At 52.7% G+C, this 12,870-nt stretch overlaps 1 protein-coding gene across 1 annotated transcript in view; it reads left to right on the top strand.

The window, feature by feature from the left end:
• The window catches only part of LOC112073710 (proline-rich protein 2-like), a 21,857-nt gene extending 15,480 nt beyond the window's left edge, over positions 1–6,377 (top strand). Inside the window, exons 2-4 of the mRNA XM_070440257.1 lie at positions 4,570–5,632; positions 5,740–6,054; positions 6,313–6,377. Of these exons, the coding sequence (XP_070296358.1) occupies positions 4,570–5,632; positions 5,740–6,054; positions 6,313–6,377 (1,443 nt within the window). The remainder of the gene's footprint in view (positions 1–4,569; positions 5,633–5,739; positions 6,055–6,312) is intronic.
• The last annotated feature ends 6,493 nt before the right edge of the window (positions 6,378–12,870 follow it).

The raw sequence follows: 12,870 nt of genomic DNA, 5'->3' as shown, positions 1-12,870 counted from the left end.
GAAAGCAACTCCACTGAGACCGTTTGTGCAGCTTATCAATCACTAGAACAAAACAGTAAGACACAGCTAGCCTCAAATTAGCTTGGTCGACGAAAGTCAGAAAAGCAATAAAATGAATCGCTTACCTTTGATAATCTTCGGATTTGTTACTCATGAGACTCCCAGTTACACAATAAAAGCTCATTTTTGTTCGATAAAATTAGTTTTATAAACCAAAAACGCCCATATTGTTTGCGCGTTACCACAGCTCGTCTCCGTCCTGAAAGGCAGACGAAAATTCCAAAAAGTAATCCGGTAATGTTCGTAGAAACATGTCAAACGTTTTTATAATCAATCTCAGGTTGTTTTAACAACATAATCGATAATGATTTCAACCAGACGGTAAACTATTAAATACTACAGAGAAAAAAATGTCGAGCTACATCTCTCGCGCACAGGAACTAATCAAAGGCACCTGACGCGTTTTGAAAAATCTCGCTCATTTCTCAAATAAAAGCTTAGAAACTATGTCTAAAGCCTGTCACAGCCTGAGGAACCATTGGGAAAAGGAATCTGTTGATACCCCTTAAATGGAGGAGGCGGCAGCAGATTTTCCAAATAAAAGGCACTTCCGCGGTTGGATTTCCTCAGGTTTCGCGGCAAAATCATTATGTGTATACTCACAGACAATATTTTGACAGTTTGGAAACTTTAGAGTGTTTTCTATCCCGAATCTGTCAATTATATCCATATTCTAGCATCTGGACCTGAGAAATAATCCGTTTACCTGCGAACGTCTATTTTTCCAAACATAAAAAATTCTGCCGCCTACTGAAAGAAGTTAACGGAGATACTCATGCCATAAGAAGTTAACACTTTACACTGGTGGGTAATTGGTCTATCATAGATAGGGCTCTAAATTGGCATATAGATAGGACTGAATACGTCTATATAGATAGGGATGAAACGGTCTAATAATAGCGGATGAATTGGTGCTATATAGATGGGCGATCGAATTGGTCTAATAGATTTAGGCATGAATTGGTCTATATAGATAGGGATTGAATTGTCTATATAATGGGATGAATTGGGCTTCTATATAGATGGGGATGAATTGTCGTAATATAAAAGATGGGGATGAACTGCGTCTAAAATAGATAGGGATTGAATTGGTCTTCATAATGGGATGAACTGGTCTATATAGATAGGGATGAATCTCTGGTCTATATAGATGTCGAGGGAATTGGTCAATCTATAAGGATGGAGGATATAGGTCTATATAATTGGGGGTGAATTGGTCTAATAATAGCATTTAAGGGATGACAGGGTCCTGATTATAGATCGGGGACTGAAATCTTGCTCTATATGAGATGGGGGATGAATTGTCTATAATAGATTGGATGAATTGGTCGTATATAGGATGGCGGATGCAATGGTCTACATAGATAGGGCATGAATGGTCTATATAGATTGGATGAATTGGCTCTATAATAAAGATTGGGGCGATGGGAATTGGGTCTATATAGCCCATGGGATAGCCAATCAGGTCTATATAGATGCGATGAATTTTCGTTCTTAATAAGAATGGCGGATAATTCGGCTATATAGCATAGGACTGAAACCTTTGTCTTATAGATAGTCCCCGGTGAATATGCCCGAACTATATAGATAGCGGTGAACTGCCGTCCTATATAGATAGGGTGAATTGCCGTCTATAATTTAGAAAATGGAATGCAATTGGTCTATATAGATGGGGAGAAGGCTCTAATTTAAGACTGGGGTAACTGGTCATATATTAGATGGGAAGGTTTTAATTTTTTTTGTGTTATGATGTATATCTTTCGTTTTTTCTACGTTATTTTTTGATATTTTCGCTATTCTTTTTTTTTTGAGATTCATTCTTCTTTTTGGTGCTTGTCGTTTGTTGATTTTTGTGTTTGTATTTTTTCTCGTTTGTGATGTTTTTTGATTGTGTGATTTGTTGTGTTGTTTTTTATGAATTCACATCTATAAGATGGGATGAATTGGTCTATATCAGATCAAAGATGGAATTGGTCTATTATAGATGGGATGAATGGTCTATATAGATGGGATGAATTGTCATATAGATGGGATGATATTGGTCTATAAAATGGATGAATTGGTCTATATAATGGGGATGATTGCGTTTATAGATAGGGTGAATTGGTCTATATAGATAGGGATGAAATGGTCTATATAGATGGATGAATTGGTCTATATAGATGGGTATGAATTGCTGTCTATATAGATAGGATGGAAAAATTTGCGTCTATATAGATGGGGATGAATTGTCTATATAGATAGAGATGAATTGTCTATATAGATGGGATGGAATGTCATATAATGGCATGAATTGGTCTATATAGATGGGGATAATTGGTCTATATAGATGGGGATGAATTGGCTAATAATTAGATGATGCATGTGGGATGAACTGGTCATATAGATGGGGATGAATGGTCTATATAGATGGGATGAATTGGTCTATATAAGATGGAGATGAATTGGTCTATATAGAGGGGATGAATTTCGTATATAGATGGGATAGATTGGTCTATATAGATGGGGGATGAATTGGTCCTAATATAGTGGGGATGAATTGGTCTAATAGATGGGATGAATTGGTCTAATAGCATGGGATGAATTGGTCTATATGATGGCGATAATTTCTAATAGATGGGGATGAATTGGTCTATATAGTATGGGGATGAATTGTCTATAGATGGGTGAATTGTCTATATAATGGATGAATGGGCTATATAGAATGGGAATTGGTCTAATTAAGATGGATGAACTTGGTCTAATTAATTTGGATGAACTGGTCTATATAGATGGGGATGAATTGGCTCATATAAGATGGGATGAATTGGTCTATATAGGAGGGGATGAATGGTCTATATAGATGGGGATGAATTTGGTCTATATTAGATGGGGATTGAATTCGTCTATATGATGGGATGAATTGGCAATACGAGGGCGGAATGAATTGGTCTATATAGATTGGGATGAATTGGTCTATAGATTGGGGATGAATGTCTATATAGATGGGATGAATTGTCTTTATAGATGGGAGATATTGGTCTAATATAAGGGGATGAATATGTCTATATAGATGGGATGAATTGTCTATATAGATTGGATGAAAAGTTGGTCTTATATATAGATGGGGATGAATTTTGTCTATTAAGATAGGTGAATGTCTAATAGATAGGGATGAATGTTAGTATAGAGAGGGATTGATTTGGTCTTATATAGATTCGATAGGGATGAATTGGTTAATAATAGGGGATGAATTGTCATATAGTGCATGGGGATGAATTTGGCTCATATATCAGATGGGATGCAACTTGGTCGATATACGGCGATACAGGTTGGAAGATGAATTGGTCTATATAGATGGGGATGAATTGTCATTATATACATGGGGATGGAATTGGTCATATCATGAAGGTAAGTGGGGGCCAGGAAATTGGTCTATATTAGATAGGACTGAATTTGCTCTATATAGATTGGGATGAATTGGTCTATATAGATAGGCGATTGAATGGTAATTACATAATGAAGTCTATATAGATAGCGGGATGATTGGTCTATATAGATGAGGGATGAATTGGTCTATTATAGAATGGGATGATGTTGGTCTTATATGATGGGATAATGGTCTATATAGATATGGGAATGAATTGGTCTATATAGATAGGGCATGAATTGGTCTATATAGATAAGGGATGAATTGGTTTTGCTATATAGATCAGGGATGAAGTGGTCATATAGGTAATGCTCAGTAGATGGGGATGAATTGTCTTATAATGATATCAGGGATGTGTGATATGCGTCTATGATAACTTGAGAGCTCCTCCCATATAGAATAGGGATTGAGTATGGTCTATATGAATAGGGATGAATTGGTCTATAATAGAGGATAGAGATCGTTGAATATGGGAATATCGCTAATAGATAAGAGCGATGAAATGGCGTCTACTGATAGATGGGGATTGCAAGATTGGTCGTTTCTATATAAATACAAGGATATTGGTCTATATAGAGGGGATGAATTGGTCTCTATATAACGGGATTGAATTGTCCACGAGAGTCCACAAGTACGTACCGGGGGGGATGAAGAAGGATTGGTCCGTTATAGACGGGGATGAGGAATTTGGTCTATGAGGTAGACGCGGCAACTGGAAGCTGGAGGAGGATCAAATGATAGACCGGGCAATGTGAATTGGTCTATAAGTAGGAGTCGGGTCAGCTGTCTTCGTGGCCGTCGCCCGCCACTGAGGTCTCCTCCTCCTCTTGTCGCCCTCCTGCCGTGCGCGAGTATGATTCGTTGTTAAGAACTAGTACATCATCCCCACCCCACTCCGTAACCCTTCCCGCTCACTACTCGGACACCAGTGACCTCCTACACCACCCCCACACAGGTCCCCCCCCCCGGCATGCCCAACCAGCCCCTCACTATATCTGACCTCCCCCTACCAGAGTTCACGACTCCCCTCGCCCTACACCTAGCCCTCACACTGAGCGACCAACCCTCCTCCCAATCCCCCGCCATTTTCAACTCATAAGCCTACGACACAAAGCGTTCGCATCGCCCACTGTCTCCCAGTATCAGACCAACGGCCACCCCCCCGCCGACTCCAACCACCCAAGGCAAGACCCCACGCTCGCCAGAACAAAGGCGGCCCGGCGACGCCCGACCCCACGGCCTGCAGGACGCCCCCACCCAAATCCCCAACCACCAGCGCACGCCAACCCAGCCCAAGCAGTACCCCCCCACGGCCCAACCACGTCCCCACATCACCGCGCCACGGCCAACCACCCACACGACCCCGCCCGCACGACCCAACTCCCACCCACATTACTGCACCCCCCGGCACCCCAACCAGCCACAGCGGGACCCGCCGTGACTGCCCAACCCACCAGACCCCCCGGGCACGCCCAACGCCCCATCAGGCGGGAATCCGCCCTCCGCCAGTGCGGCCCAACCAGCCCCACAGCGCACCCCCCCGGCACGCACCAGCCCACAGCTGCACCCGCCCTGGCACGCCCAACCAGCCCACCACGGGACCCCCGCACGGCCCAACCAGCCCCACACGTACCCCGACCGGCACGGGCCAACCACCAAGCGCCCCCCCGGACGGCCACCACCCACAGGCACCCGCCGCCCACGGCCCAACCACACCCACACGTGGACCCGCCCGCACGCCAAACCAGGCCCCACACGGGACCCCGCCGCACGGCCCACCAACCCCACGAGCGGTACCCGCCCGGCACGGCCCAGCCAGCCCCACAAGCGGCAACCCGCCCGCACGCCAACCAAGCCACAGCGCCCCCGGCACGGCCCAGCCAGCCCCACAGCGGACCCCCCGACGGCCCCAACACCCCCCACGAGCTCGGACCACCGCCCGGCACGACCAACCAGCCCCACTAGCCATCACCCGCCCCTCATCGGCCCTCCAGACCACGGACGCCCACAGCACCCCCCTGCACCCCAACAAGCCCCACATTGACCCCACCCGCAGCCCAACCCCAGCCCCACATCGTGACCCCGGCCCGGCACGCCCACCACCCAACACGACCCCCCGGCACGCCAACCAGCCCCCACAGCGCACCCCCATCCTAGCACCAGGCAAACGACCCAACCCAAAAGCACAGCCAACGCGTTGACCCCCCCATGGAAGCTGCCCAACCACCAACCCCACACGCCACCCCCACTGTCCACCGCTCTCAACCAAGCAACCCCACAGCGTGACCACGCCCCGGCATTCTCCCACGCTCCTATCCGAAAGCCCCACAGCGGCACCCGCCCGCAATGCGGGCCTCAACTCTCATCCACCCTTCAGCGTCATCTCGCCCGAGCGCTGTGCTCGCAGACCAGTCTCTCGGCGACAGCGTGTACCCGCCCGCGCACTGGCCCCAACCAGCCCAACAGCGAACCCCCGACCGGCACTGCCAACCAGCCCCACAGGCTGAACCCCGCCCCGAACGGAGAACCCCCAACCACCCCGCACATGCGAGCAACCTCCCAGTTCTGCCCGAGGCGCCAACCAGGTACTCCATCAGTATTTAGTTGTTTTGGCTCAAAGAGAACCACCGCGTCTCTTGCAAAGCTTGCCCTAAACACAATGTCCTATACAGTCGATTATCCTTTACCGCCACTCAGCTAGTTGACCCAAACTACCAAGATTGGTCTCCTCACCATCTTTTACACCCCCTCAATGCTAGCATTCATCAATTCTCAAGGCCCCACACTTCAACCCGCCACGGCATCACGTTGTAACCAAAACCCACAACTTTATGCCCCGACAGCTGTACGCTCGCGCCGCACGCCCACCATGCCCCCACTATCTTTAGCGGAACCCCCGCCCCTGTGACGCCCAACCACCCTCCACCCGCACATGACCACCGCCCTCACTACTGACCAACTCAAGCCCGACACGCGTGACCGCCGCATAAAATCAGGCCAAACCAACCCACTATCTTTGCACCCCGCCTACTGACTAGTGACCCGAAGCAACCACCATCCATCGTGTTACCCCGCCTACGGCCACGGCCCAACCGAATGACACCCACATTGACCCCGCCATGCAGGCCCATACCACTCAATCACGAGCAGTCTGGACCCCCCCTGCACTGGCCCAACCAGCCCCACATAGTACCCCCCCCACCCCAACCAGCCCCACCGACGACCCCGCACTGCGAAACGGCTCACCCAAACCAGCCCCCACACTACCCCGCTGTCGGACACTGACCCCAACGCACTTTGTTCCCACATACCTCGCCCGGCACGCCCAACCAGCCCCAACAGCTGCACCCCCATGGCACGATCTCCCATACCAGCCCCCACCTTCGCTTGCACACCGCCCTGCGCACGCCCAACCCAGCCCCCCAGAGCGGACCCCGCGCTCCTGCCACCTGCTTTCCCAACCAGCCCACCAGTCGGCACCCGCCCGCACGTCCCAACCATGCCCACAGCATGTGTCACCTCCGCTCCGCATCTCTCTCCTCAACCATGTCCCCCATCTGCCGACTCCCTCCTCCGCCCGCACTGTCTCCCCATAACACTAGCCCCCACACCGAACCCCGAGCCTCCACCTCTCTGCCACTGCTCCCACTACCAGCTCCCCACTAGCCTTATCCCCCGCCCTGCCACTGGCTCCTCCAACCCATACCCCACACACCCCCGCCACGGCCCTACCAGTCCCCCACATTTCCTGCACCCCGCTCTCCAGTTCCTCCCTACCCATCCCTCAACCACGACCCCGCCCTTTGCATTGCCCCAAACCCAGCCCTCCCACTATCTCCGCCCCGACTATCGCCTCCCTAACTCTTCGCTCCCCACCATACCCCCCCTTGCATCGCTCTCTCTCTCTCCCAACCAAAGCCCCACATCCCTGGCACACCTCCCTTGTCAACGCCAACACCCCACAGTCTTTACCTCCCCTCACTTCCCAACAGTCCTCCCCACATCTTTACCCCGCCCCTGCAGCTCCTGCCCAACCACCCCACATCTTTACCCCCGCTCACCGCATCTGGCCCATAACCAGCCACCACATCCTTTAGTACCCCCCATGCACCATCTTGCCCAAGTCCGATCTCTCTAATCATCTCCCCCCGGCGATGCTCAGCCCGCAACCACAATGAACGCGTGGAGAACCAAGTCGAGAGCGGACCTATGAGCGCACACCAGAACCGTATATATACATCATATATCTAGTATCCTCATGGTATCTCTCCCCACGCCCGCGCCAGGCGAGAACCGCACTGGCGTTGACGGAGCATGAGAGCCGAAAGCCACGGACAAAGGCCACAGGAGCAGGTAGGTGAGGTTATCTGAAACGTGTTGAGCCGGACGCGTCTACGGACGCTGAGCCACCGTAGTAGGATATCTAGTCCTGTTTCCCGGCCGTGCCTCTGACACGGACGTTACCAGCTCTCTATCCCCGCGCGCAGTGTCCACAGGAGGTCTCAACCTTGCGCGCTGAGATGCCGGCACAGTGCGTCGTAGCGGCGGGTGGCTCTGGGTGCGAACCAGCTAGGAGGAGAGACTGCCTGATGGCGTACCAATCGTATTATGCCTCACCGGAGCAGCACTATCACCGTGGGAGTAGGCTCAACACTGGGCTACAATCTGGCTGTGTTCCCACCCCCAAGAGTGTGTGGCCGCGACACTGGGTAACAACGGTGCAGAACCCAGCGAGAATCTGTACGTAGATGCGGTTACCAGCATTAGCATTGTCCAAGTGAGAGATGAAGAACGGTGGTGAAGGACGGGGGGGACCAAGAATGGACTAGCAAGCAGGATAAGAGTGGCAGTGGACCAAGAAAGAAAAAAAATCGACTTCAAGGAGAAAGCGAACAAGTGGGAAACGTAAGCGAGTCGAATTGCAAGAGCCAAGCCTGATGAGAGTACCAGAACACTATGATATGGCTCACGGGAGTGGAACAGTAAGGTGCTCCGCCCGGTCCGCGCGCCTGAAAATGCACACCGACCGAACAGGGCACCGACGCCACCTCCATCTGCAGTGCCGCCCTCGGCCCCGGCTCCGTCACGGCGTGCGCCCCTGCCTCGTGCGGCGCGCCGGCCCAACTGAGCGTCCACGAGCGAACGCCCCCGCCCGGTGCGGTATAGGACCACCGGTGAGGCGCGGCGGCCACTTACCGGAGAGTAGCGGAGCTACGAGCTTAGCCGCTTCCCCCGGCAGCAGGCCAGATGGGGGAACCAGGGGGAGGACAACGGGGCCGGCCGGGACGGGGAGCCCGGTCTCACACGCAGCACCCCTAGCTGGGGATGCTCACTGGCCCAGGGCCTAACCGGCCCGAGGGTAAACGCCACTACCGGTTGCAACTCACGCTAGCCGCCAATCGCACACCCTCACGCACCCACGACAACACAGACGACCCAGAAAGAAGCCAGCAATCTTAGACGGCCGCACAGCGTTTTTTGTACTAAGTCTGGTCGCTCCGAACGCACACGAGGCGACAATACGGACGCAATGGCTCGCCCGAAACGAGAGGTAAGAGTCGCGCTAGTGTCGTGTGTCGAGCGAGGCAGACACCGTTCTCTGAGATTCGAATGGCCTAGTACCACCGAGGCAAGCCAGCCACCGAGTCCAAGGTCCCTCCAGACAGCGATGTGGCAGGGCCCAGAGAGCAGCGTAAAGAGGTATGCGTAAGTGAATCGATGAGAGAACAGTAAGGCAATCAGTCCAAAATTATCGCAGGCAGAGGTGAGCGTATAACCACAAACACAAGCAACCAAATCCGACCCGGAAGGCCCCAGACAATTGCCCAACCGATGCCGGAGAGAGGCAGGTATTATGGAACGGTCGATGTTGGAGTCACAGAACATAACGCAAGTTGAGAGAAGATGGTATTGTGAAAACTAGGCTGCGGTTGGAAAAGTAAGAAAATTGTGAGAAAGGAAGCTAGGACAAGCGAAAGGAGCGTGCGAGGGGACGCCGGTCGCGGTGCGACTAACCCGACCGCCACTCAAGGCATGAGCCGAAGCCGGCAACTTCAGACCAAAAATAAACAAATCCAACTTTCATGTGTCCACGCCCACGTGGCCCCCATGCCCTCCCCTCCGCGGAAAGTGAGACCGGCGGAGGGAGGGAGCAGGGTCAACCAGCTCACCGGGGAGGATTGACACACTAGCAGCGAGTCCTGAAGCAACCAAGGTCGAGCACAACTATAAAACAAGAGACAGGAGACGCGCGTCACCGGAAGCCCTCGGGGCGACGGAAAAAAGCGACGAGAGCAATCCAACATGACGAAACCAAGAGAGAAGGTCACGCACCCGAAAACCAATGCCACTCCCAACGTAGTGAAGCAAGCCGATTCAGAGAGAGACGACGTCACCGCCAACACAGGTAAATGAGTAACCAATGGACTAATAACAGCGCGAACCATAAGTCAATAACGCTACACTAGAGCCGAATCCAAACCAAACGAATAACGTGTCAGCCGAGCTAGGGGAGTGCCCTGACGAGAGCTATAATGCAGGGACCAAAAGTTGAAGCCCGTAGAGGAGACTATGTAGTCTGGAAGTTGTAGCATCAGCGACACCGACAGATGATCAACCAACGGGACCTCACACGTGCACATTATCTCAGGGTGAGCAAGTTATGTATCACACACCAATGCACACAACGCGCTGGTGTCGGGCAGCGTGCGATATCGGGATAGCCCGTTAAGGGCCCATCGGAAGGGTCATGCGTTCCGAGGAATACGGAGCGAGGGCGCCAGGTCACGGACAAACGGAGTGCAAGACGCCGAAAACAGTGTAAGAGAACCAGCCGCAAAGTGCCGGGCCGGCGAAGCGAGGATATCGACCACAGGAAGGAAAGGGGCCGGCGCCACAGTCGGGATGAGAACCTACAGGCCACACCAAAACATGTGAGCCCACACGACGGCCAGAGTGCCGCAGTGACGACTACCGCTACACGACCCGCGCCCAACCAAGACGTCGACATGTCCTGCCAGAAACAAGGTAGGAAGCACAAGCAAACTGCCCAAAAGGGTAATACGTACGGCAGCGTGATGCAGAGCTACAATGAGAACCTACGCCCTAGGTCCCCAAGCACACATCTGCTAAACCCAGTCATGGATGAGGACCACACCAGCCAAGTATGCACTGAAAATCCCCATCACTGAAGAGGGTTTTCAAACGGGCGGCAATACACAGCAGCAGGCAGGAAGTGGCGGACCTACCAAGCAACAGTCCAAGGGAAGGGCAGCGACATGACAGCGGGCCTAAAAGGGCGAAAGTGACACAAATAGTAGGGCACCAAACCGGCCGCAGTGGAGTGGGCGAGGCAAGGCAGAACGGCGAACGGGAGAGAAAGAGCTATGAGCAACAAAGCCCAAATGAAGGCAAAGCCGCGTGCTGGGCCATAAGAGCAAGATGAAACCTCTTAAACGCCCCCAAACAGTTTGCCACTGCATGAGCAGAGCCTGCCAATCGAAAAACCAGCTACAGCAGGCAGAAGGCGCGCGGGTAACACAGCTTACCTACAGCTTAACCAATTAGTTGTAAAAAAAGTATGAGCGGAGGTGGCAGGACAAGATCCCGCGGCATCGTGATGAGTCGACAACAACGTGGAAGCGGTGTCAAAGAAAGGAGGGTTGCGTGGGAAGCAGTAAAGTTGCCACCTAAGCAACCAGAGCGACATCAAGAACTGCAAGAGACTCCACTGGAAACCGCAGGCGCCCAGAAAGCACAAGCCCAGGACCCGGTCTCCGAAAGGGGATCAGCGCGGATCGCACACCGAGACAGAGCTTGCGCAGAAGGCAGCAGCAGGGTAGGGCATCGTCACCACAGTGAGCGAAACAGGGGAGGATGGCCCTGAGTGGCAAGAAGGCAGCAAAGACCACGCGCCCAGGAAAAACGAGGGACAACAAGCGGGCAAAGGACAAGGGGACGGAGACGGAAAGCAGGTCCCGAGAGACACCGCCGATCGGGGTAGCCAGAAAAAGCGTGGCAGAAACAAGGGGACGCACCATTTTATCCGGCAGCCAACAGAACACCGGACCAGCAGGGGCCCAACAAAGACCACGCACAAAGCCAAAACAGGAAGAAAAAGGATCCAACAAGCGCAAAAGCAACGGCGGCCGATGACCAGCAACAATAAAACCAGGGACGAACAAGGGCGGGCCAGCTAAGAAGGGTAGAACACAGGAAGCACAGATGTACAAAAGGAAAACGAAGCCAAGATAAAAACAAAAACAAACAAAGTGAGAATCCACAGCCCAAAACGCCGCCCCTACCAGAAAAAACACCCAGAGGACAAAACGGAAGATGAAGGAAGGACATAGCCGACAACGACGGACAAAACAAAACCCACAAAGGCGACAAACCCAGGAAAGGAGCAAAGAATGCCCACATCAATGGCCCAGAAGGAAGGGACAGGCAGAGCCAGAGCAAAGCGCGAACAGAGGCTATAAGTGAAACACAGGCACAAAGATGTACGCAGGGCCAGCAACGCAGGAACAAAAAAAGCCTGGGACACGGAGCTAAAAGCTGAATGAGAAGGGAGTACCGCGGCAGAGCGAGGAACAGCGGACCAAAAAAAGAGCTTAAAACACGAGCAACAAACGGAGAAAAGGCGTAAAGGCAGGTGGGCAGGCGCAAAAACCGGGCCCCGACGGAGTCGGACAGGCGGAGGAACCGCTGAGGAAAGGAGAGGTGCAACGGCAGGGAGCAAAATTGAGAACAACCCAAGGCCGAACCGGAAACGCTCCGCACCCCCGTGACCCCGGCACCGTACGGCGAGCCGGGACTGGTACATATAAGGATATGAGCGTACTCAATTATGTAAAAGTGAACTAGCAACCCATGCACTACTGAGTGGACCGGCGCCCACCTGACACAACACCCACCGCAACCAAACCCACCCCCACCTGGAGCACACACAGCCACCACGCCGACCCCACCAACACACCCCACCCAACCAAACCCACCCCCGCCCGAGGACGGGACACGAGCCACCCACCCGGACGCCCGCCGAACCCACACACCGATCCGAACAGCGACCGAAACCCCGACCCCCGCTCCGGCATCACGAGACACCGATATCTAGCAAGCCACCCAGCTGCCGACCGCCACCGGAACCAGCGACCACCCGCAGCGCCGCCTGCAGGCCGCGCACCAGCCAACCACGCCCACACAGCCACAAAACACAAACAAAACCCCCACCCCCACCCACCCCCGAGACGCAAAGCAACCACAACCCCTGACCCCCACCCCCAAAACAACAAAAACCGCAGCAACCCTCGTGCCGCCAACAGAGACCCCCGCCTAACCCCACCGAAATCGAACCCAAAGTAGCGGAGCTAGCGTACGATGCTGTAAAGCATATTTTCAAA

Source organism: Salvelinus sp. IW2-2015, unplaced genomic scaffold, assembly GCF_002910315.2.
Source record: "Salvelinus sp. IW2-2015 unplaced genomic scaffold, ASM291031v2 Un_scaffold2340, whole genome shotgun sequence".
NCBI lineage: Eukaryota > Metazoa > Chordata > Actinopteri > Salmoniformes > Salmonidae > Salvelinus > Salvelinus sp. IW2-2015.
Note: the sequence above shows the minus strand (reverse complement) of the source record. Positions and strands in the feature narration are given on the sequence as shown.